This window comes from Malaclemys terrapin, chromosome 7 (assembly GCF_027887155.1).
Source record: "Malaclemys terrapin pileata isolate rMalTer1 chromosome 7, rMalTer1.hap1, whole genome shotgun sequence".
In the NCBI taxonomy this organism is placed as follows: domain Eukaryota; kingdom Metazoa; phylum Chordata; order Testudines; family Emydidae; genus Malaclemys; species Malaclemys terrapin.
In genome coordinates, this window is record NC_071511.1 from 75516345 (window position 1) to 75540696 (window position 24352).

At 42.4% G+C, this 24352-nt stretch overlaps 1 protein-coding gene across 4 annotated transcripts in view; it reads left to right on the forward strand.

Moving 5' to 3' along the window:
- The first annotated feature begins 3679 nt into the window (after nt 1-3679).
- Nucleotides 3680-24352, forward strand: part of GRID1 (glutamate ionotropic receptor delta type subunit 1) — an 817493-nt gene continuing 796820 nt past the window's right edge. For all 4 annotated transcript variants that reach the window (XM_054034733.1, XM_054034734.1, XM_054034735.1 and 1 more), the window contains exons 1-2: nt 3680-4033; nt 6668-6823. In XM_054034733.1, the coding sequence (XP_053890708.1) occupies nt 3955-4033; nt 6668-6823 (235 nt within the window). In that variant the 5' untranslated portion in view covers nt 3680-3954. The remainder of the gene's footprint in view (nt 4034-6667; nt 6824-24352) is intronic.

The window sequence follows — 24352 nt, forward strand, 5'->3', positions numbered from 1 at the left end:
TTTGTTTCCCTTTGTAAAGAGCATTTTGAAAGCAAAGCCATCCAAACAGAAATTAAATACAAGCAGTGGGTCAATAATCATAAGTGTTTGACTTAAAGCAAGAAAAAAAATCCAACATTAAGGTGTTGATCTTACAAGTCCTCCAAGTGCAGAATTCCTATTAAATCAATCGTGCTCCTGCACATGATGGGTTAGCAGGATTGCACCAAACATTGATGCTTCTCCTCTTTCATGGGTAGCTTTGGGAAGACTGAATGAGTCTACATACAGACCCCAAGCCTGCATTGAGCTCTATGTGTGTAAACCCCTGCACCCATGCAGAGCCCTATTGACCACAAGTGATGTGGCTGCAGGTTCGGCCTCTTCTTATTTCCCTCTGCCCTCTCCTTGTAGGCTGACCAATTTTCAAAGGGAAGACTGGGGAACTGAAATCCAGGTGCTGCTTTGGGGCCACAATTAGCAGTCTGAGCACAATTTCAGTTTGAGTTCTGGTCTCCTTTATTAGCTGAGGTTGTACATTTTCTTAAAATGTAAAGCTGTTTTTATGTTAGTGATAATGGGATGACTTTCTTTTAGGCATTATTTGTCTTTCACATTGTCAGTTAGCAGAGACAAAAGTATATTCATATTGGCAACTCTTCAGTTGGCCTATTTTTGTATAGTTTGAGCTCCCTTCTTTTCTTTCCCTACTCTTCCCTGTTGGGAATCAATCGTTTATGTGGATGAAGTAGCTTGCACTTCAATTTCCCTTCTAATTTATTTGGCTGGTGGATTCTTCGTTAGTTTTAGTTGAAAAGTTATGCATTACTGTTTTATTTTTTACTTATTGCAGTAGTCCCTAGAGACCCCAGCTGAGGTTAGGGACCCACTGTAGTAGTACTGTGCAAACACACAATAGGAGACAAACTTGCTCCAAAGAGCTTGAAGTCTAAATGAATGGTGTTTGGATGCCTTTATAAATAGATAGGATGACATTTGTAATTCTACAGGGCCTTCTGTCTGAGGATCCCATGGCACTTTACAAACTTGAGTGAACTACCTCCCCCACAATGCTATGTTGTTAACCCCATTTTCCAGATAGAGGGACTAAGGCAAAGAGGTTATATGATGGAATAAATTTCTTCCCATAAATCCCATATGCATACTACAGTATGACTGCAGAGAATATGGGTGTTTAATTTCACAGGTAACCAGAAGAATAGCTCTGTGCCCTTCTTCACAGCATCAGTCAGTAAGTGCATATTGATTTGAAACAAATGTAAATTAGAATTAATTTTTACTTGCTAAAGTAGTCAGATAAGGAAAGTTTCTATTGATCTTTGTCTTAGAAGCCAATTATCTGGCTTAAATGTTTTTATTCCATGGATTACTGAGTATGGTATTTAATCGTTTCGCACTGATCAGTGGGAAACTCCATGTGTAAAACCAAAACACTGTAAATTAGAATAGTTAGAATGTGATTATTCTAAAAAGTGTATCTTGTTTCATTTACCCCCTGCCTCTTCCTGATCAAAAGCTGTGACTATAACAAACTCAATAGCAAGCTGGCACAGACCAATGAACAGGGATCCCCCCTGGCACCATTTCAATTTCATCTTCCTTTTCCTTTACTCTACTCAATCCATTTGTGTTTCCTCCCTCACCCACGACTGGAAAGCTTACCTGTTTTAACTACCCCTTAGTGTCAAGCGTTTTTGTGGTACTACGCTCTGCATGAAGAATGCTCTCTGCACTACAGAAGCAATCTCTCTAGTTAGTCCGAAGTAACTGGAGAAATGAACACTAAATAAACAAGGTGATGGTTATAAAATGTATGCTCCATTGATCTGAAATTACTAGTGCAAGAGAGGACAGGGGAAATGGACCACTGGAATATTATGTAGAAAAGCCCCTAATTTAGGTAGTCTGTAGACGGATTCCTTGATAGCAAACAAGCAGAGGCCAGATCCTGCTCCCATTGAAGTGGGTGAGAGTTTTGTCATTGACTTCAATGGGAGCAGGATCTGACTTTAACGCTTTACTCCTAGTCTCTGCACTTGCAGGATGACTGACCTCCAGTCATCTTTGTCCCGACTCATAATGTCCAAATACTGCCATTACATGTATCTATTGCTAAAGCAGTCCCGGCTTCAGCCCCAGAGCGATTTAATCATCTTGGTAACATCCTGCTCTCAACTCATTTTCCTGGCAGTAGTTTTAATTACGTTTCAGGCTCCTGAATGAATTTGTTTTCCCGGGATCCTTGTCATATTTAAACTCTTAGCACGTTTGGATGCCTGCAATCACTGATGCATTTGTTTTAGGGGATGAATTAGTCTTCTGAGCATGTCCAATTTATGAATTAGATTTCATTGAAAGCTTAAACTGAGAGAGAGAGGACAGCTTTGTGGTACCACTTTCCTAGTGTGCAGGAAAATATCACGTTTTCAGTTAGATCGTCAACGGAAAATAAGATCCTGGTCTTGAGATTGGAACAGGAACCCTGGAATGTCATACCCTCCTCAGCAGCATCTTTATTACACCAGCCACGCGCGTTCCTGTTCCTTTTTACTTTGCAACACGATACAATTTTGTCACTTAAGTTTAAAAACCAGGAACCAAGTATTAAGATTTTCTAAATCTGCGGCTTCCATTCACCCTTGCCTTTTCCCCAGAGCTGTTTATTTTTATACTAATGACGCCATTGATTGATGAATAAATCCCCCCCCCCCGTGGGGTGAGGCAGAACTCCCAATTTTTAATGCAACCGATTACTCCAGCTTCAAACTTTTAGCCAGCGCTTCCCTGGCGAGAGGGCTGGTGGGGGCAAACGCCGAAACCAAATAAAGCAGCCGGGCTGCGATTCAGAGGCTAAGTTTCCAGACTGGCCAGGAAAAGGTCGGTAAGATTTCCAGGTAGTTCAAGGAATTAAACTCCCTCAGTTCCTCTATAGAGGCGGGCTCCCAAATCTTCGTTAACGGTGCTCTGAACTTCGGTCCCCTCCACAGTGATGCCGGGAAGAGGGGGACACAGAGTCCTGGGGGAAGGCTAGAGCCAGCATCCTCTGACCTCTTCAGCACCGGGAAAGCTGGATTGAATGGAGGCGCATGAGTGGATAGCGTCTGCTGGGAGTAAAGCAAGCCTGGGCAGCTGGTGGATACGTGCATCACCATAAAATCTGCACTAGCCTGTGGGGGAAAGCTGTTTCCCTCAAGTGATGCTGGAGCGCTTTCCTCCAGCAACCGGGGAGTTGCTGGGATCAGCTAGGATCCCCCCCTTTTTGTTAGAGCGTCTCTTCGTACCCCTCTGCCGCTCAGACTGTAGTCAGATTCACTGATCCGGCATAGATCTTTCTCTCCTATCTCAAACTCCCCTTCCTGTTGAAAGCCTCCTACCCCCCCCCCACCCCCCCCCGCTCTGTCGCCACAGACCTTTTCTCCCATCCTATGCAATCCGAGCTCTTCTCTCCCCATCTCCTCGTGCCACCCCCTCCAGCCCCCGTTTTTGGCTAGGCTCCTGGGTGGAACTGGGCTCCACTGTTTCCCTCCTCTACGCTCCTCTCTCCATCTCCCCGTGTGTTTCGCCCAGACTATATTGAGTGGTGAGTCTCTGCAATCACGTGGTCTGTGGAGGGGGGGGGGGCGGTCCTCCGCAGTTTGCTGTGTGCTGGGGCTCAGACACACACGGAGTGGTGAAGAGCTGCTGCTGAAGTCTCTGCCCTGCTGCTGCTGCTTCCTCGCAGACACCCAGGATCTATCCATCTGCATATATTTTTAGCCCCAGCCTTTTTCTTGCTATCGTTCCCCTGCTTTCCCGTTCTCTCCATCGTCTCAATCTTGGAAAATCCTTGGGATTTCGGGGTCTGGGATTTTCTGATATATTTTTTTAATCTGGGTACCTTTCCCACCCTCTTCTTTTCCCCCGTCTCTGTCTCTCCATCAAACCCGGGCTGATGTGCTCCGCAAGAGGCTGGAAATGGAAGTGGTGATGCTCTGGCTTTTCCCCTGGATATTTCAGTGCGTTTCAGTACGGGCGGACTCCATCATCCACATTGGTAAGAAGGGGGGACGAGGGGGGAGAAAGCAACAAATACAAGAAAGGGATGGTGTCTCCTTAAAACCCCATCATGTCACGGGCAGAGGGCGAGGAAGCCCCATTAACTCCCCCGAGAGGGGGGCACAAAAGCCACCCGAATCCTCTGAATTGCAAAGTTAGCAGCGAGATGAGGAAGCGACGGTGGGGTCCCTTTTGGTTGCAAGGATGCTGCGAGCACGTTAGCACTGAATCGCGGCAGGGGTTTCTCTGGAGACAGGACGCAGGTTTGCTGCTGCCGTTTCTCCGGTTGTACTAAATGCTGGGCTCAGACCTGTTTGCGTGCGAGGTTTTCTCTCTTCCCCCGCCACCCCTAGTAAACAAGGCAAGATAGATTAGGAACCATCCCGTAGGGGAAACTTTCCAAAAATCCCTCCACCCCCGGCGTCCCCTTCCCCAATCATAGCAGATGCCACTATAACGGGAATGGAGGAGGGACAAATTGGCTGGGAAAGGGTTAGGAGACGCTAGATGCGCAGTAGCAGTGTGTGTGTGTGTGTGCGCGCAACTGTTGTGGTTTGAATAAGGGCTCATTAAAACCTTTGGGCTGCAGGCTTGAAGTCTCCAGCGAGGAGAAACCTGGCTCGGCAGTGGGGGGAGATGGGAGGAGAGGCTGGGGGATTCATGCAGGACGGGTAACTTTTGTGGCTTCTAGGAGAAGGGTAGAGGAATGTCCAGGGAAAGTCTGGCCGGCAAAAGGCAAAGGCTCTGCAGTCACCTTTTGGCGGGTGTCGAAAGCTACCGGCAGGAATTAAGATGGTGGTGGGGGAAAGGGAGGGACAAAAACCTCCACAAATCCCCCGGGCTTCTGGCAGATGAGAGGGGAGGAGATGGAGAGTGGCGGGGAAATGAAGAGCAGTGATTCCCATCCGGCTTTAGAGGAGGAGGAGGAGGAAAATCCTCAGGGAGGAGAGAGAGAAGCCATGGAGCAAGAGAGGCTGGGTGGGAGTTTAGTCCGGAGCTAGAGAGCGCGCGCCTCTGCCCTGATGAACATGAAATGTAACAAGTTTGCCCCCTCCAGGCGCCACGCGTGAGGGGGCGGGGGTGAGCATGTGGGTAAATGTCTGAGGGTGGGGACCGATTTTGAACCAGCTGATGTGGTGGCGGCGGGGAGAACTAGGATGCCCCAACACCAGCCCTGTAAAACAAGCAGGAGGCTGAGGGCCAGGGCCGGAGCCAGAGCCCACAGCATTGCGGATGTAGCCGAGAAAAGAGACCGAGTCAACTTTGCCCGCTGTGCGAGGAAAGCCCTGAGCTACCCGTGAATTCCGAGGGGGGAGGGCGGCGGGGAAGCCCTGGTTGCGTCTCATCCTCTCAGGCGCTGGACACACTTACGGGATTTCAGCTGCACCAGGAGCACGTTGTTCACCTTGGATGCAAACTCGAGATTTCTGACTTTTTTCGCGATTTGCTGAAGAGGAGGAAAGCGCGCCCCGTTTCTCATCAGTGGAGCTGGAGACAGAGGAGTCCAGAGACACAGCAGGTGGTGGAGGCCAGACGTCCATAAAACCTCTGTCTCTTTGCCCTTTGCCTGCCAACGGACAAGGTGAAGGCCAGCTATAGATTCGTGGCTTGTATATCTGCCCACACTTCAGCCTTAGTGTTATTTTAGCACCTCTTCCAGAAATAAGATTGAAGGTGAAGAGCCTCCTGAAGTTGGATTTGTGAATTTACACCCGAATCTTTGTAAGGCTTCAGGACACAGGGCTGGTGTGAATAAGCAATATTGTGTCAGGGAGGGAAGTGACTTTTTTTTAATCCTTCAACCTAAAAAATCCTTGATCTGCATTAACAAGATAGTAAACCTAATGTGCACACACACGCTCCCGTAGTCAGAGTATATTATGTAACACAGCTCGCCAGATGTTTTCATGTTAACTGCATAAACACGGCCCTGAAATTAGAAGCTTTCAGGTTAGTGAACACACAGGCTGACTCTAAATCAGTGTGTGTTTGTGTATGCAGCAGAGATTCAAACCCCCAAACAATGACAAACTAGGTGAACGGCAGAAAAAACCCAGAGCAAAAGTTGGTTGTGTTTCTAACCCCCACCCCTTCTATTACATTCTAACTCACAAAGCAATTTTTTTTCTAGAGGTTTTGGTTAAAAACCAGTAAGTGACGGTTCGTGAAGCACACATAACCTATTGGGCAAGAACAGGCTTCATGATGCAAGTCTAGTTGTGCTGCACCTATCCATTGCAGTCAACTCATGAGGAATGGGTCCTTGAAGACTGTGTGTGTGTGATTTAATGCGCTGAACAATAAATGCCTGTGTACGATCACCGATAAATCGGTGCAAGGAAGCACCGGGAGCAAGGAAGCTGTTTTCTGTTAACTTGTTTTGAAATTCTCCCATGGAGCCTAGCTTAACAACGTTCTCAGTGCCACACTGAACTGGCCGTGTTAAAACACTCTGCACTCCAGGGGAGAGAGGTAGCTGATTTATATAGATGTTTATACATGAAACTTTAGGCACGGGGAAATAAACAAGAATAGTTATGGAGCCTCCTCATCTCTCCCCATCTTCCCATTAACTCCCCCACCCCTCAGTCCTCCTGGAAAAGATCAAATTCTGATGTGATCATGCCAACAGGTGCCATTTTTGAAGGAAATGCTGCCAAGGACGACGAAGTCTTCAAGCAGGCGGTGTCCGATCTGAACCTCAATGACGACATTTTACAGAGCGAGAAAATCACGTACTCCATCAAGCTCATAGAAGCCAACAACCCCTTCCATGCGGTGCAGGAAGGTAAGCGCCGCGGGACGGGGCTCGGCTGGGACCGGCTGCGAGGGCTTCGCAGAGCCCCGGCTGCTGGGCGCGGGGAGACTGTAGTTCTGCTTCGCGCGTCTGTTGCAGGTGTTTGTCACGGCCGGTATGCCCGGGCTGACTCGCCTTCCCGCCCGTGGGCGTTATCTTCCCCTCTAATAATACACGGAAAGGGGGGGATGTTGTCTCCAAAGAGCAGTTTTACTGTCAAGCTTGACAGGGCTGCTGGAGCCCTGTGCGCTGGGTGCGCGATCGGGGTGCAGGCGGGCACGTGCCGGCTGTTCTCTTCCGAAGGCGCGGGCAGCTCTGCTGGGGCTGGAAACTTTCCGGCGGCCGAAGGTTGGCGCTGTTTCCCAAGGAAAGAGCCCAGAGCAGGAAGCTGCCTCGGCGCTGTGGTGCCTGCTCGCGGAGAGCTGTCATTCGTGTGAAACGCCTTCCCAAGCAGCAGCCGCTCGTAGTGCGTGTGAGCGGCCAGGCAGGCAGGCAGGACAGCGCACGTGTGTCCGGGCACAGAACACGAGGATCTGGCCTGTTGCCCCGTGTCTCCCCGGGCAGGTCCGGGCAGCGGCGCCTGGTCTCTTGCCGCAAGGCCAGAGCAGTGGCGGGTTTCAGGCGCTGTGGGGTGCGCTGGGGGAGAGCCGGGAAGGAAGGCAGCTCAGGCGCTGCACAGAGGCGATCTCTCTCAGCCTGGCAATCTGCGCTCCGAGGAAGGGCGATCCGGCTGAGGAGCCCTTCCCTGGGGAAGGGCGAATGTGAGCACGGGGCTTGGAGTTGCAACAGGTGCCAGAGCGAAGGGCACCTGAAAGCCCCGCTCACTGGCAGATGCTGCGGATGTTATTTATTGGGGGGAGAGAACATGAGTGGTCAAACTACCCTCCCATAATTCTGCGATGTAAAGGCAATTCAGTGAGATACAGGGAAATCTAAGACACTGATGAGAGAATGATCGGAAGTGGAGCCTGCAAGTGTATAAGGGAACAATTCCTTTCTACGGGAATAAAAGGGTAGTTACAATGCGATGTCCCTGAATGATTCAGAGTGAGTGTGGGTTGGGTTAGTTTTGCCATTCTCGTTTCGTTTGTCTCCTGACTTGAACTCCCCATGTCCGCAGAGAGGCGCAGAGTAGGGGTGCTTGTGCGTGCGTGAGGTCTAGTAACTCCAAAGATTGCTTCAAAGAATGTGAATGGCGAGACACAGTCTGAGCAGTCTTGGTAAGAAACCAAAACACATTATTGGTGCCCAAACGTTTAGGCTGCCTCTAGCCCCCTTCTGCTATCTCTAAGGTCAGCTTGACAGGGCTGCTGGAGCCCTGTGCGCTGGGTGCGCGATCGGGGTGCAGGCGGGCACGTCAGTCTCCCTAACTTGTTGCTGGGAGAGAGAGAGCTGAAAATGGAAGGAAATATTAAACATCCATCAATAAAGAGGCTGAGTGCTGCAATGTGCGGAGACTGCAATACATGTGAGAAGTTGTGCAATGGTCACAGGCCTTGAAGCCCACACTTTGAAACGACGGTACTTAGGCAGAAGCTTCAGGCTATTTTGTCCTTTTCTGAAACCAAGTTTTGATTCAAAGAGTGAGGGATAGTCTCATTTTAGATATGTTTAGATTTTTACCAGTCACAGAAAGGATCAAATACAGCTGGACTAAAATAGGGACTGGCTGAGAGATTAAGAGGAAGTCTATTCGGAATGGAGACGATGCTGTCCTTGTAGTTTGCTGTTGTGTTTAATAATACTTTATTATCATGTTAACCCCCTATTGTGTGGATGAATGGAGAAGCAAGTTTTTAAAGTAGGGAGAAAACTGGGAAAGTGGTTAGAAAAACAGCTGTTTTATTTCACAGTCTTTGATCCCACTGAGGTTTTACGTGTGGATTAAATGGGGTAGCTAAGTAACTGGCTGAGCATTTTCCTAGCGTTTATAAGATCTGACAAGTAGTTACACAGGTAAATCATTTCAATTAGCTTTTATTGCAAAGGAAAATGTTTGAAATTAATCAGCTTGCTTTACAAATAAGACTTTAAAAAGATGTTATTGGGGTTTGATGAAGAAGCCAAGGTTGATTATTGCCTGGGTTATTTCAGCAGCAGTGTTTCTGAGTAATAATTATTCTAGAAAAGAGAGCTATTTATATACCCTGACAAGAATATTTTTAAAAATGATTCATCACTAGTCTTATCCTTAATATTACAGAGCACAGGGAAAATAATCTTTTCCTGTGTGAAAATTTGCATTCATACATATGTATTTATGTGTAACTTGTGTACATGCAAATTATGGTTACAAAATTGCATCAAATATTCATTTTCATAGACCCCAAACAATTCCTTCTGACATCTTTTTGCCACCATGCATGCTTCTTTGCTGTCACATAAATCCAAGACAGCAACAAAACAAACCTGTTTGGGGGACTGATCCGAAGCCCATTGACATAGATGGCATTCGTTCAATAGGCTTTGGATCAGGCTTACATTCTTGAAAAGAGGGCAAGAAAGGTGCTTGTGACTGAGGAAAAATACATAGTCACAAACTATGAAATAGTAGGGTTGATTATTGGCAAAGACTAACTGAAGGATCAGCTCTTCCTATATTTGCAAAATGTCAGTGTCCTATATTGGAGTTTATTCATATTCATGGAAGTGACAGAAGTTGACTGGCTGAACCAAGTGCTTCCAACAGTGTCGCCTCTTCTCAAAAGTAAAAGCTTTAAACTACTTTGATCACATTGCGATATAAACTGACAGTCTTGTGGACAGCAAGTCCACCTGCTCAGCTTGTTCTGAGGAACTTGACCAAACTAGAGAATACTTCTTGACTTGGTAGTTTTCTTATTTTTCCTTTTAATCCTGCAGGAATAGCAGTACCTGCAGGAAAGAAGAATATTTCCAAAGTAATAATTCGCTGTGAAAACTGTGCGTTGAAACCACAGGAAGGATTCTGGTCAGACTTTAATCTATTTGGTATAAATCATTAGGCACCACAGCATATCTTCAGTGCCTGAAAAGGTGTAGGACCCAGATTTTCTTGGAGATGCCCACTGATGGGCAGTGAGCATCTAAATTTAGAATAATTTCCTACAGTTCTGATCACCTGCTAGAGACCAGAGGAAATGGAATAAATGTTACAATTACATTGAAAAATCACCCTTTGTCACCTAGCTGTTAAAGCTTATGGGACCTCAAAACGATCCTATCTTCATCCTGTGTGTCAATACCTTGCCACAATGGGTGAGTTAAAAACAGAGTGGCAGCCTTATTGGTTCAAGTCAGACCCTCCCCCACCTTTTTGGGGTTTGAATTTCTTTCATTTGCAACTGTCATTCTATATGCTGACAGAATGCTGCATGGGATGCACTAGTAACCATTCTATTTGTACGATGCAGTATCTTTCTGCACAATATTACATGGTGTCAGTCTTACTATTCAAAGTTTCATTGTAATCAGTTATGCAGATGCCCTACTCATTTCACTAGGACTTTGCTTACAGTAGTCAAAATAACCTGGAGCAAATCAGCTGCTCAAACTGCTCACAGAATGTTGCTATTACTATATAAAATGGACTGACACCCACATTATTCTTCCTGTGCAATGTCTTTCTAAGCGGTGCCATGGAAATCAGTGTTGTAAACGTTAGTTTCATTGTAATGGGACTCTGTGTAGTACAAAACGATTTGGAGTAAAAATAGTCCAGTGTGATACTACTGCCAGAGTAGCTGACAGAATCAAACAAGGCACACAATATTATTTTTTGTTTAAAGTACCTTTATAAACAGCATTACCCAGTAACACTGTGAATTATTCCTGAAGTCCTACTTAAATCAATGGTGCAAGCAGGCACTTCATTTCAGAGGTACTAAGGTAATATTATGAAAAGTAAACACTCCATGTGACAAGATTTATTAACGGTAACAAGAATTTAATTTCTGATTATTTTTTAAATGCACTTGGGTGGATATTTAGTATATTGGTAAGATTTTTTGCAGGGGGAGGAAAAAAAATTGAAAAGCAGCAGTATTTTTTCAATAGGATTAGTTCACTTCCAGGAGTAATGGCCTACTTAGAGTATTTTATTTTCCAAAAACAAGCCATTTTCAATACTAGGAGATATACAGATATACCTTAGACATTGGGAAAAGCTATAGGGACCTTTGCTCAACAGAATACAGTGATGGTGAATGCCCAGTAACTGCAATAGGTAAATGAGAGCTGAGTCTCTTTCTCCCTCTCTCTCTCTCTCTTAGGGTGACCAGACAGCAACTGTGAAAAATCAGGACGTGGGGAGAGGGGGGTAATAGGAGCCTATATAAGAAAAAGACCCCAAAATCGGGACTGTCCCTATAAAATCGGGACATCTGGTCACCCTACTCTCTCTTTAGGTGGACTTCCATGCTAACGGGCTTATAGATGCTTGAGCATAGTGGTTAACATGGAGCCTAATTCTAAAACATGACCCTAGGTGGTTCAGCTTGCATCTTGTGGGGAAAACTTCCTCTTATGACTCAGTAATAATTTGTATTACAGTCGTGCCTAGTTGCCAATCGTCAAGGCCTCATTGTGCTCAGGGTTGTGTAAACAAGCAGTAAAGAGACAGTCCCTGCTCCATAGAACTCACAATCTAGTTTTATAACAAGATGCAACAAGTGGATGAAACAATCAAATGGGGGCAGCGGAGAAGTATGACATAACAGTGAAATCTGGTAGTCTTTCATGTATATATAAAATAGGACTTGATTTTATATTTGTGCTCACGTACTGGCATGACACTTTGTGGAGTATGGTCTTTATGCCTATGACAATTAGTTTTAGTTGAGGGGAAAAAATCATTTTTATTGTAAATAGCTGGCAAAAAAATCAAAATCTGAGAATGGTTATTCTGGATTGGCTGTTCTATGGAAATCAGCAGCAACTGTATAAGCAATGTTAATTTAATTATTGATCCCTTTTGTTCTCTTCATTGTAAAGAAGCGGTGTGCCAACTTTTAACCCAACATCTGTAAAAGTCCTGAGATGTGAACTAGTGCAAATAATTTGTTTTTATCAGTGACCCTAGCAATTCCTTAAAATGCTGCAATTTTTTTCTGAGCTAAGAAGTTTGAAAGCTCAAAGGTATAAGGAACTCTTTTACAGATAAGACTGTGAAATATTTGGAAAATAAAGTTTTCAATTCAAATTGCCATTTCTATACTTGCTGCTGGAGTGATCATGTTGAGGAAAAGTGAACGTGTGTTTGACAGTGTAGTCCAAAAGACAACTGTAAACCAGTTTCTAGCCTGTCTTGAAAATACATCTGTTTATGGTTTAAAAAAAAAAAAAAAAAGCATGTGTGTGTCTGTGTATATAAAATAGTTCAGCAGCAGATCTAAATGTTTTTAAACACTATTGGGGCATAGAGGCTAACAGTACAAAATACCTTTTGCCTTCTTAACTGTCACAGTGCATTGTGGGGAGAGAATCCGATGGAGGTAGTTATTCAGAAATCTTGAAACTGTTTTGAAATGCCAATACAACCTTTCCTAGAATTGCAAATTGTTCTATTTTCATAGACAGTGGTTCCTTTCAAATGAATTGTTTCTAATTTGGGCAACCTTGCATGCCTGCTGAGGTTAAAAGGCTCTCAGCACTGGAAAGTGGAGCACACTTTGGAATTCAGTACATGCTTTGAGAGTGAGGATGATGTTCCATAGGTTGATTGTAGTTATCTGTTTTTTTTCCATGCATACTGCTGTGGTACATGAGTGACTCACAGCTGCTGACTTTTTTGGGTGCATGTTTCTATCCATGTTGTGTACCTTGGAGTGAAGCTGTTCCCTTGTCTCTTGCATACGGGACTTGGCAAGGATGTGTGCTTGGGGAAGTTCTCAAACTGCTGTAGCCAGGGACATACGTTTCAAGTTACAGTAGGTATTGAGCATTTTTGTTTGTTTAGATGTAAGTTGAGCCGCATGTATATGCCTAAATGTGCAAGTGAAACAGCGAAACAGGAGCATTATCTTTGTTGTTCTAGGATTTGTTTGCCCAGCTAAAATTCAAAGCAGAACCTAAACACATGCATAGCCTAAGGGTATAGAACTGTGAATTTCTGTGAGGTTCTGGGTCTGTCTCTCCCCACCCCCTCCCTTACAAGTTTATTTCAAGATAGTGAGAGTGACACTCTGAGTAGAAACTCATAGAGGGGACAGAAGCTGTACTGCAAATACACCTGGATAGAGTCTTCAGCATTCAGTTGCAGAGACTGCTTTCTCCTTGGGTTGAGATCAGCTTTAAGTGTAAATGGCCACATAAACAATAAATGGAGAAATGCCTGCCAGCCATGGTGAAAGTGTCCTCCTCAGTCTTTGGGCAAGCTCAGGACAGGTCAATATATAGGCCTAGGCTAAAATGGTATCATGTAAACATGAGATAAGGCATTCTGATAGGGTGACCAGAAAGCAAATGTGAAAAATCGGGACGGGGTGGGGGGTAATAGGAGCCTATATAAGAAAAAGACCCAAAAATTGGGACTGTCCCTATAAAATCGGGACATCTGGTCACCCTACATTCTGATTTGTTTGGTTATAGTTTTTAGATGAAAGCATGGCCCCAGAGGTGAAAGGCTGTTGTTTTCAGTATGTTTTATATCGTCAAGATGTTTAGTCCCCGAACATGGGGAGGAGATGGGTGGGGTTGGGAGTAGAATTGCAAACCATAATGGATCTCAGGAATTCTAATATACTCTTGTTCATATGAAGTGATTTTAAAAAAGAAGATTTTATTGATTTGGCTGCATTGGGTGGGAAAATGTATTGCTTTGTTAAGAAATACTATGATGCCCCATATTTAAAGTTAAATATTTAATAGTAAATAGCTTTTGTCTGCCAGACTTGCAAAGAATTGTTTTTTATTAATGTACTGTCATTTAATTTTTTTGCTAGTTGTTTCTCATGTGTCTTTCACTATCGTATAGCATCTCCTTTATCTGCTATTCTCTTGCAGCTCACTTGAGCATATATTTCAAGCAGGTTTCACTGGGATACACTGTCTTGTTTAGAACTTTTTGACAGCTGAACTCTGAGTTCTCTGGAGTGAACATATTGTTATATACATCATTTCTAGTTTCATTCTGAGCTTTCAACGCATTCTCAAAACCGGGTAGATACAATGTAAGCAGGGGATTACTCCCCTAGTTCAAGAGACCTGGCTGTGTAACTACATATTTTCTAACTAGTCTACTGTGGTTAAAAGCTGTTGCTCAGTGGGGTGAATGTGCTTAACATTTTTACCTCCTCATGCCTTCCGAGACCAAACTGAGACTTGTTAAGGACTGCCACAGTGAAGGCATCTGTGACACTGTCTTCTCATTCTGCCTGTGCTTTTATGCTCTTTAGTTGTATGGCTTGGCTAGTATGTTTCACAAAATTAAAGAAAACAATGTTTTGAAATCTCCCTCTCTCCCCTCATGTGCATTTTTGTTATGTTATGTTAATGACAATGACCCTGTGTTTCCTTCAGTTTGAAACAAATATGCCAATATTTCATAAAGGGGGGCAGATTCAGTTCGGCTGAGGATGAATGCTGCCTATTGCAAGCAACAAATCCAAGTACATATACCTCTAATTACAGCTGGGTATTTTGAGGCATAGCTACGCACTGTTCTATTGTAGGTGAAAAAATGTGAGGATATCTTGCACCTGGGAGGCTACTGTTCTGAAAAGGTACCCCAAATATTTTTGGTTTTGTAGACAGCATACTGTCCTGGGATTAATTTCTTTTCCTCTTAAACCATATCCTTCAAAAGCATCCACATCATTTTGGCTTTGTACCATGTGTAATGAAATGCATTCATGCGTATGCAGATCAGGAAAAAAATGTATTGAATTTCCAAGTCCTGTGCTGCCTCCGACACATGACATCCATTGGGTTTCATGCTTCAGCTGTTCCTGCTTAACAGTTTTGGGAAATTTCCCTGCTTTGCTCTACTGCTGGTGCAGCTGTACCTGTGCTAGTGACAGTGGGAGTGGCCACTCAGGCACTTTCACTACTATTTTGCCTAACTTTGTTTAGGGTGTGGTTAAAAACACCTGTGCCCACAATCCAGTAAAGAAATGTTTCTAACTTTTATTTAGAGATCAAAATTCGCTTGAACTGCCCCACTCTCCCTGGTACTAGTACTTTCAAGTCATGGGTTACATTTCTCAACTTTCTAGAATACTGGTTTTGTACAGAAAGCTAACTTTAATAGCTGTGGTGGCATCTGGTCAATTGGGAAACAAAATTATAACTAATTTATAATCAAACTTTGCAGACAGGTTTCCTAACAAAAACCTGTCCATATATGACACCCTGGGAAAAGGATGTGAATAGACAAATTACCCAAGAGGAATGCAGTTTGATCCACAAAAGAGGACCAGCAATCTCTCTCTTTGTGTGTGTGTATGTGTGTGTGTGTTGGTGAAAGAGGAGATTTTATGCAAATATGGTGGACATGTCCAGTCATTAGAGAGTATTGGGTTGCAATCTGTAACCAAATATGACAAATTGTTTTTACCAAATAGTCCTTTGGTAATCCTCCTGGGGCTTCCTAGGTGAAATGGTCACACAAAAGGAAATGAAGAATTAATCTCTCATCAGCTGCTAGCTGCTTGGCCATTGGTAACCTCTCACTGGAAAAAAACAAAAATAGCCCAACCATTGAGGAAAACTATGGGAGGTTGTGGTTATGGAAAAATTAACACACCAATTATATACCCAGCACAATGGAAAGAGGACAGATAGATACCTAGATATTTGGTTACCTTTTATTCAGTACTCAGACAAAATACATTCATCTGCAAAAAACCTTGCACACCTGTCCAATGTTTTTAATATTAACCTTTGATAGACATACCTGCTCTGTTAAATATGTGTATGTAGAGATTTCACTCAGTTTAATAAAATCAGTAGAAATGATATCAGTGTTGTGATGATGCTCACTCTGTAATATGGTAACACCCTGTTAATAGAAAGATCTGTTGTCCATATTCCTGTAAAATATCTCGCTAAACAAAAGCTACCTGTTGTAATGATTGTTTTTTTCTGATATTTACATGTGAAGGATCTATAAGCTTGCTAAAACTTCCTAAATAGTTTAAAAAATGGCAGTACTCCATCTATTCTAAAACTCCCATTGTTACTATCACAGTGGAGCTCCATGAATGGCAGTATAACAATGGTCCTTGTTTACAGTGGGCTTGTTTCTCTCTGTTACACTGTTAGCTACTCTTGCTAAACATTAGTAGCCAATTTGGCACAGCTGGTTTGCCAGGACTGTGGTTGCCCTGGGCTTCTTAGAGCAGGTCTACATGACATAGTGGCTAACAAGTTTAAGTGACATAGTGGTTAGAATGCTGGAGTTGCCTGGAGCCCTATCTGCACTATTACTTCTACCTAGGTGGAGCTGCATCCATGCTCTCTGTGGTGGAAGAAGCTTCTGAAAAGGCTAGAGTAGACACAGGTTGAGTGATTTCCTAGAAAATGTTAGACAAGGAAATACAGAATGAGGGCAGCATATGACCTACAAATAGCCTATATTACAGCCTGACCGTGTTTCTTTTCTCCCTGCTAATATGCAATCTGCTAATACCTTGATTTACCAACCACTAGGTGTGGAACTGTCTTAGATTTCAAGATAATTTAATTCACCGAATGGCTGCAGGATTGGCTCACTGTTCTCCTAGAATACCAAATGGTCTCACCCTGTTTTTCATCAAAGATTTAATACCAGAGAGCTATAGTTGGGTGTTATGCTACTTTCTTTACTTATACAAAATATGTACAGTATTAACTAGTGTACTGTGAAGCATCATCACAAATCAGACTTAAGCAGTGTTTACAAAAATGTAAATGAACATACTTTTGTGGCAATGACATTTTTTTATTTTAAAAATAAATTATATATTTTTCTTTTTTTATTTGCACACTTTGGTAATCCATGATGGGTCTCCCCGGTCACTACTTGAATTAGTGAGTTCTGCTATAAATGTGAAATGAGTTTGGAAGATCTTCTCTCCCTGGACTTCTGCACCTTTGGTATTAGAATTGTTAAATCAAATAACCCTAACTATTAAAATACACTGTATATATTGTGTGTATATATACAAGTGATTTAGATGCCGGATATATTGTAAACCAATTTTGCACTGAGTAGAAAAATATCTTGATCTTATCTGCATTCCTAGACTCTAACTGCCACAGGTGATAAAAGGAACCCTATATTCCAAGCATATTTTAAATTGCATCTTAATATATAAGGAATGGATAGAGTTTCATATTTTGATGTGATTCATCCTTCTGTGGTCCAGAGTGATAGGAGTTCAAACTATAGCTCTTTGAACAGAGAGGCTATTACCAGGTTTATTAAAATCATGCATGGCTTAGTGTAGTTGTACATAAAAAGATAAACAAAAGATAGTGATGAGTTCTTACAATAGTGGCTCTAAGTTAATGTTGTGTTCAGTGAGCCTATGGCTAAAATGGTTACTGAAGAGATGTAAGTGAAATTTGATACTCTGTGACCCAAATATCACTTTTTTTGGACAAATAACTACTTGCTTCCCCAAGACAAAGATCAGGTTGCAGCAGTTAAAAAGGACATTGTTCTATACTTTCAAATAAATGATATGGACAATATAAAAAGAGGTCTTCTCAGGAGGCAAGTAAAGCAATATTTAGGGGCCAGTTGATAAGCAGAGCCTCTTGGCTGAAATGTAAGAAGATGTAATTTTTGCCATTCTAAGGGTACGTCTATACTTACCTCTGGGTTCGGCGGTAAGCAATCGATCTTCTGGGATCGATTTATCGCATCTTATCTAGACGCGATAAATTGATCCCAGAAGTGCTCGCTGTCAACGCCGGTACTCCTGCTCCACGAGAGGAGTATGCAGAGTCGATGGGGGAGCCTGCCTGCCACGTGTGGACCCGCGGTAAGTATCTTGTAGTTCGAATTAAGGTACTTAGACTTCAGCTACGTTATTCACGTAGCTGAAGTTGCGTATCTTAGTTCAAACTGGGGGGTTAGTGTGGACCAGCCCTTAGTAAAACATAAATCGTGTGTTGGACTTCACTCCGTTTTTCTTGCAAAAATAGATATTTTTATCTATATATCGATAGATAGCTATAGATATAACTTGTCATACACTTATCTAAAATTTATTCTTCTGAGAGATTCTAAAATGAATTGTTGCTGTATTTTTATTTGTCCCCAGTGGAATGTTGGCATCTGATGCTTCTAAAGGTTGCTGTTCTTATCTTACCGTGTAGAGGCATCTTAGCTAAAATGACTGATTGGAAGCATTGCTGCTGTACAGTAGATTTTGTACACTGACTTGAAATCTACCTTTTCTTTGGAGGAGGTTTTCATTGATCTAAATCTGCCCCAGCAAAATAGAAGTGTCATGTTGAAAAATCACATTTTGTGGTCCCAGTTTCACACATGCTTTCCATAGTTCACATAGACACATGCATACATATTTGCACATATCCAATTTTATGTTCGGCTGCCTCCTCATGCACTTGAGCATACAACTTCTGTTCATATATACAGAAATAACGTGCTTTTGATTTTTTTTAGAATTTAGTGCAGTTGAAAAGTGCTAGACTGTTAGGCCTGGAGACTGAAGTCTACTAATCATGGGATACATGTAGGGCATGAGGACCTGCAATCTTCCCAATACCAGTGCATTTCAACCTTGACCTATAGAAACCACCTCTAGAACTGAGAAGCCAGTTTATTCTCTGTGTCCCTTCAACTGCTGGTTTCTTGGGGTTGAGATGAGGAATAAAAGGGCCAATTAATGTCAATTGTGACAGTAGTATTTGGTGATGTGATACTTGTCCGCTAGGAATTGGAGCGAGGCCACTAACTAGCATGCAACATTTTGAAAATCTATTCCATAGTGCATGAAGATGTGTAATGATTTCAGGGACAGATTATAACGATATGCTAATATGCCAAGATTTCTCTCATTTACATAGCTTTAAGGCAATAAGTACATAAAAATGAGAAACATGTTGAGAGGGTTTTCTTTTATGTAGTTCCTAATGGCTTGTGTTTAATTATAATTTGGAGACTTGATTGCTGTTCTTGAAACTATTTTCAGGTTTGTGAGTTTTGAATGCTTTTAGTCGGCCTGCAAGGTTTGCTTGATCAAAACATTACTCAGTTTCTCTGGTGGATAACTTTCCCCACATCAGTGGTTCTGCTCTGAAATTCTCATTTGACTTTGTTGTGGCTTCTTGATTCCTATCTATTTCCCACCCTCATCCTTTTAATATTAGTTTAAATATGCAGTAAGAAATGATATCTTGAAGCGCTAATGATCTTCAGTTAAGGGTAAAAAGAACCAAGAGGCATTAATTTAAGTAGTGCTGTTTGGCTGCATTAAACCACCCAGCAGGGTTTCTACTGCTTGACCTTCCTGAGAACCATTCCCTTAGCAACCTCTCAAATAGAGGGAAAAAGGACAGTAAGAATGAGGGCCTGAAATGATTTCCGCTTACATTCAGCTGAATAATGTCTGAGGAATGACTTGCGTTCTAGGCCCCCCGCCCCAAAAAACCAACCCCTACCCAGTGGGATCCTAGCTCTCGTTATTCACCCAGTATCTTAGTCTAGTCCTTTAATTCATTGCATTTTAACTTGCCATCTCAGTCTTTGAGATTTTAGTTAGCAACGTTATTCAATACTCTGTAATATCATCTTCTTGATCACGTTGGCCCTCTGCCTCACTCTTATTTAGAAAGTGAATAAATACAAGGAAGGAAATGTCTGTAAAGTTAATGAGAATTAGTTTTGTCAGCAGGTGAATGCATCTGTAAGTCCAAGGTTTTATGTTGGCTGTGCATTGGGAGGTGATAATCATCTTCTGCTTCTTACCACATGATATATATATAGAACCTGTAATGATGAGGCATTGTCATTGCCTTTTGGGATGTCAGCACTACTGATGAGTAAGGGGAGAGCTGAGTGAAACTCAGTGGTTTTGGTTTATGGTGGATTTGCGTTCCATTCCATGTTGGGTTCACCCGCACCTGAATTTTGCTTTGATTTAAATGAACCTTCCCAAACTCAAAGGAAAACTGGATGAATTTTGCTTGCCTTTGTTGTTGTTGTGGTTGAAATCAAGTGAAACAGAATTTTGCTTGGTTTGCATTGGTAACTACAATCCAGAGGTGGAGAGGGTAGAGGCATAGAAGTATTGGTCAGAGGGGGTTTCAGGTGCAGAGGGCTACATGGAAGAAGATGCAGAGGTGATGAGTGGTCTCTCCCCATATTGTATCCAATCAACTCCCATCACACAACAATATACATTTTATGTTTACCTAGTGCTTAATCTTTTGTAGTCTCTCCCATTCGCTCTCTCTCTTTTTTCTTCTGTCCGAAGTAATTCAGTTACTATGGAAACAATAATGTTATTTGTATGGGTGGAGCTTAGAGACATCAGCAAGAGCAGAATAAAGCCTGCTAATTCCATGGATTGCTCAACATTCCATAGTGAGTAAACTGACTGTACCTCATACGGCTGGATTCTTAAAGTGGCCCAGAAGGCCAACGGAATATACCAGGCTGCTAAGAGGAAATCTTGGCTAGTGTTCAGCTGGAGGCTGACCCTTGTGCAAGGGGAAGGAGAGGGTATTTCAGCAAAGCATGGTGGAGTGGAGTTCCATTATGCCTGGTCCTCCATTAGTGTAAGGTCTTTGCCCACTGTAGCTGCCCTAACTTGCACTGGGGGTGAGTGGTTCCCTGTGGCTGCCACTCTTGCTGGATCATAGTGGAGCATGGGGGCCTATGTCCGGATTGAAGCATCACACAAACTGAAACACACTCAAAAATAACAATCTCAGAATTCATTGCTACTTGACTGGCTTTGAAAGAAGGGCTGGGAGGAAGATGAGCAACTATGGGATCTATCAGGGAGTGCTTTTCGGGAGGAAAGACAGAACATGAATTGGCTTTCAGTCAAGCAGTATCCTGAATGAGCCACAATTTGGCACACGCTGACATACAGCATGGCATTCCTACTGCCAGCGGGGGCTTGGCTCAGCACTGGCACTCCCAGAGCCATTGGAGCACACAGACAGAAATACTGTGAAGCATAATGTAAGGCTGCATTATTTAACTGGTATGTTGTAGTCCTCTTGCTCACCTCCCCACAATTCGATCCAGAAACAGAGCTCATGCCAACAGTAGCTCTGCTATTAGTAAGAGAGGTTCAGAGTTACAAAATTGAGAGGGGACTCTAGTGGCTACTCTAGTACTCTAGTGGCTACAATTACATCTTGCTCTTAAAAAACACAATCAAATGCAAATAGAACATAAAACTACAGCCACCAACTAACAAAGCCCACACCTAGGGGGAAATCCTGTCCCTACTGGAAAATCAATGAGAATTTTGCTCTTGTCTTCAATGAAGGCAGGGTTTCACCCCTAGGATGGAGGTCAGTGTGGACAGCCCCTGATAGATGAGAAAATACTTCTGTGTCTTATTGAACATTTATCAAAAACTGTAATTCCAATTCTCAAACAGCTTTTTGACACCCTGCCACTTTCTTGTTCTCAAACCATCCCTTCTGTGGCATTCTGCTCCTCTACTGAGGAGGATCTGCCTCCTGGAGCTTGTTTGTTCTGCTCCTGGCAGTCTCCCATGGTCAGTGGCACATGTCACTTCCGCCAGCTTTAGTGTCTTCGGAGCTTCCATAGAGCCCTGGTGGCAGAGACAGCTCTGGAGAGGTACTGAATTGATGCATTTCCTGGCTACCTGAGGCACACACCCTCTGTCTGGAGCTGTTCTCATTTAAGTGGTGCTGTCTAGACAGCCTTCCCATGGTGGACATTCTAGCTCCCTAGTTTATACATACAACAGATCCATCACCATTTTAACTCTTAGTTAGTATCTCCTGATACTGACATCTCTTTCCACTTTCTTCCTTCCTGCTATATATCTCTCGTCTTCTTGCTCAGTAGCATGGTGTGTCTCTGATTCTCCCCCAATCCCCATCTCACCCTCAGTGCAATTGAATTTTGAACGTGCTCCTTTTATGATTTACTGGATTATTATATTTCCATTGCATTTTAATCATCATTATGACAACATCTGTTGGCAGCAGTACACAGCTGTTTTTCAGAGCACATTCCCTAGGATTTGAAATATTATATATCTATGCTACAGAGAGCACCACAATTTTTTTTCCATTTTGTCATTTGAACTAAAAGGAATGCAATTGCATTACAGGAAGGAGAAATGTGCCTTTGGAAGATTTGTCGCCTTGTTCAGTGGCTTCCATTGCAAAACTTCCTTACCTTCCCACAGCTACCTTCTGGTTTATCTACACCAGAGAACCCTGGACTTGAAAGGTGAAAAGTTTAAACCCTCCTCCTGCTTTCATTGACAAAACATACGTTCTTTCTTTTGGTTTAATTTAGCTTTGGAAGCTGCATTTCTTTGACCCCATCAGAAAAAGGAAAGTCTACACTTACAAACAAAACCTCATGCATCAATACAATGCCCAAAGGAGAGATCTGAGGGTAGATCTAAGGAGCAATTAACATCAAGAAAAATCTAGGAAATAACATTGACAGCAGCAGTCAATTACATTTTCTACAGTGCACGCTGGCAGCATTGACAGTTAATTTCATGCAAATTAAAATATGGATTGGCCACTTTGATAAAAAATAATACTTTATAAAATGTCACTAATTTGATTGAAAAACAGAAATACTTGCCTTCCCTTTTCTTTTCCTTCTTTCCTGATAGCTTCTGTATTGAATAATCCTGTATATCCACTTTTGCTCTTGTATCTTTTTGGGTTTATTATCCAGAAGTCAAGCGGGTATTTTTGATTTCTGTAATTGTCATTTAGGAAGCACAGTGAAGAAAGAGGCTTCTGGTGGGTATACAATAGCTACATTTTGTCCAACAAAGAAGTGGAGGAGGCTGGATAAATGTTGAGTGGAGATATACTTTTGCTCACACTTTCATACTGTTTATTTTTGCCCGGATTCTGCAATGTATTCTGCACATGTGCAGGGGTCCATTCACCTTGAGCTCATTGCAGGATTGGGGCCTTAGGGAGTACCGTGCCAGTCCTACCATGCCATCTTCAGTTCTTTCATGTCCACAGGAGACAGACCTCTGAAACTGAATGAGTTAGCTGGCCCAAAGGAGTCAAACTGCTTTAGATAGTTTCTTGAATTCAGAGAAAATGGTATAGTTTTTGAGGAGAGGACTGTGAAAAGGGAGGCAATGAATCTTTGGAGCAGGACTGGTTAGTTTTAATCTTGTGGCCCTGTTTCTGTTTGTTCAGAAATATCTGCATTTATATTTTGTAAAAGCAGGTAAAGAACGAACAAATAAATATTATCACAAAGAATACTTTTATTTTGTAACTATCTTCTTTTCACTTTACAAACAAGAAATGTGCTTGAAAAAACCGAATCCCCTTTTCTGCAAGCCAAGATGACAAAATTGACCTTGGAATTCAGTGATTTGTAGCATGCCAGTTTTGGATTATAATCCATATTAGATGTTGCACTTTATTTTTATAAGTGTTGCAAGGTGTGCCCAGTGCTGTTTAGGGGTAAGGTATACCAAACAAATAACAACATACCTGTGCCAAACAACTTACAATCACAAAACACAAAGTACAGATACAGTAAAATACAATACAGAGCAAGCGCAATGTTGTGTGGTTTTGAAACATTCTTTTTTTTAAATAGATTTGTATTGTGACACATAAATATAAGCAGCATCATATGTTAAACTGTGCAAACAACTGATTTTTCAGTTCAGTGGCTGAATCAAAAAATAAAATACAAAAATTTGGGTCAAGCTGAAAGAAAATGTTCCAAAATGTTCAAAGAACTGAAACTGAAAAATGTTATGTTTCATGTCAACAAAAAAGGTTTATGTTGACCCAAAATGAAATGTTTCATTTTGATTGAGGTTTTTAACATATTTTTTAAAATTAAATCAAGGGAAATAAATGAAAAGTTGAAATGTATTATTCCAGAAATGCGAAAACAAGCCATTTTGATGTTTCCAACATTTTTTGAGCTAAACAATTAGCTAAAATTGACCCAAATTTGCAGTTTTTAGTTAAAAAAAAGGTTTCATAAGAAAAATGTTACCCAACTCTAATCATATGGCTTTGGAGAAGCAACGTGTATGGTAAATGCAAATGACATTTTGCCATTGTAGATTCAAGTGAATCTAAGTCATAAGGACAAGATGAAAAGAATGGGAGATTGCGAGTGAAGGAGAAGAAAAAAGGCTCAAGCCTTTGTTGCTTGAATTTGGTTGACTTTCCTGGGAGATTTAGGTGCATTAACAAGTCAGGATTGGGGTTCTACAAAGTACAAAATAAAGTAGAAGGAGTTTCTTTGAATGTAGAAATGTACAATGGCAGCTGAAAAAGTTCTGTTGGCTCCATATTTTTTTATTTGGCTTCAGAACCCCTGGCAATTGCACGAAGAGAAAATGAACTGAGACGGCCCAATCC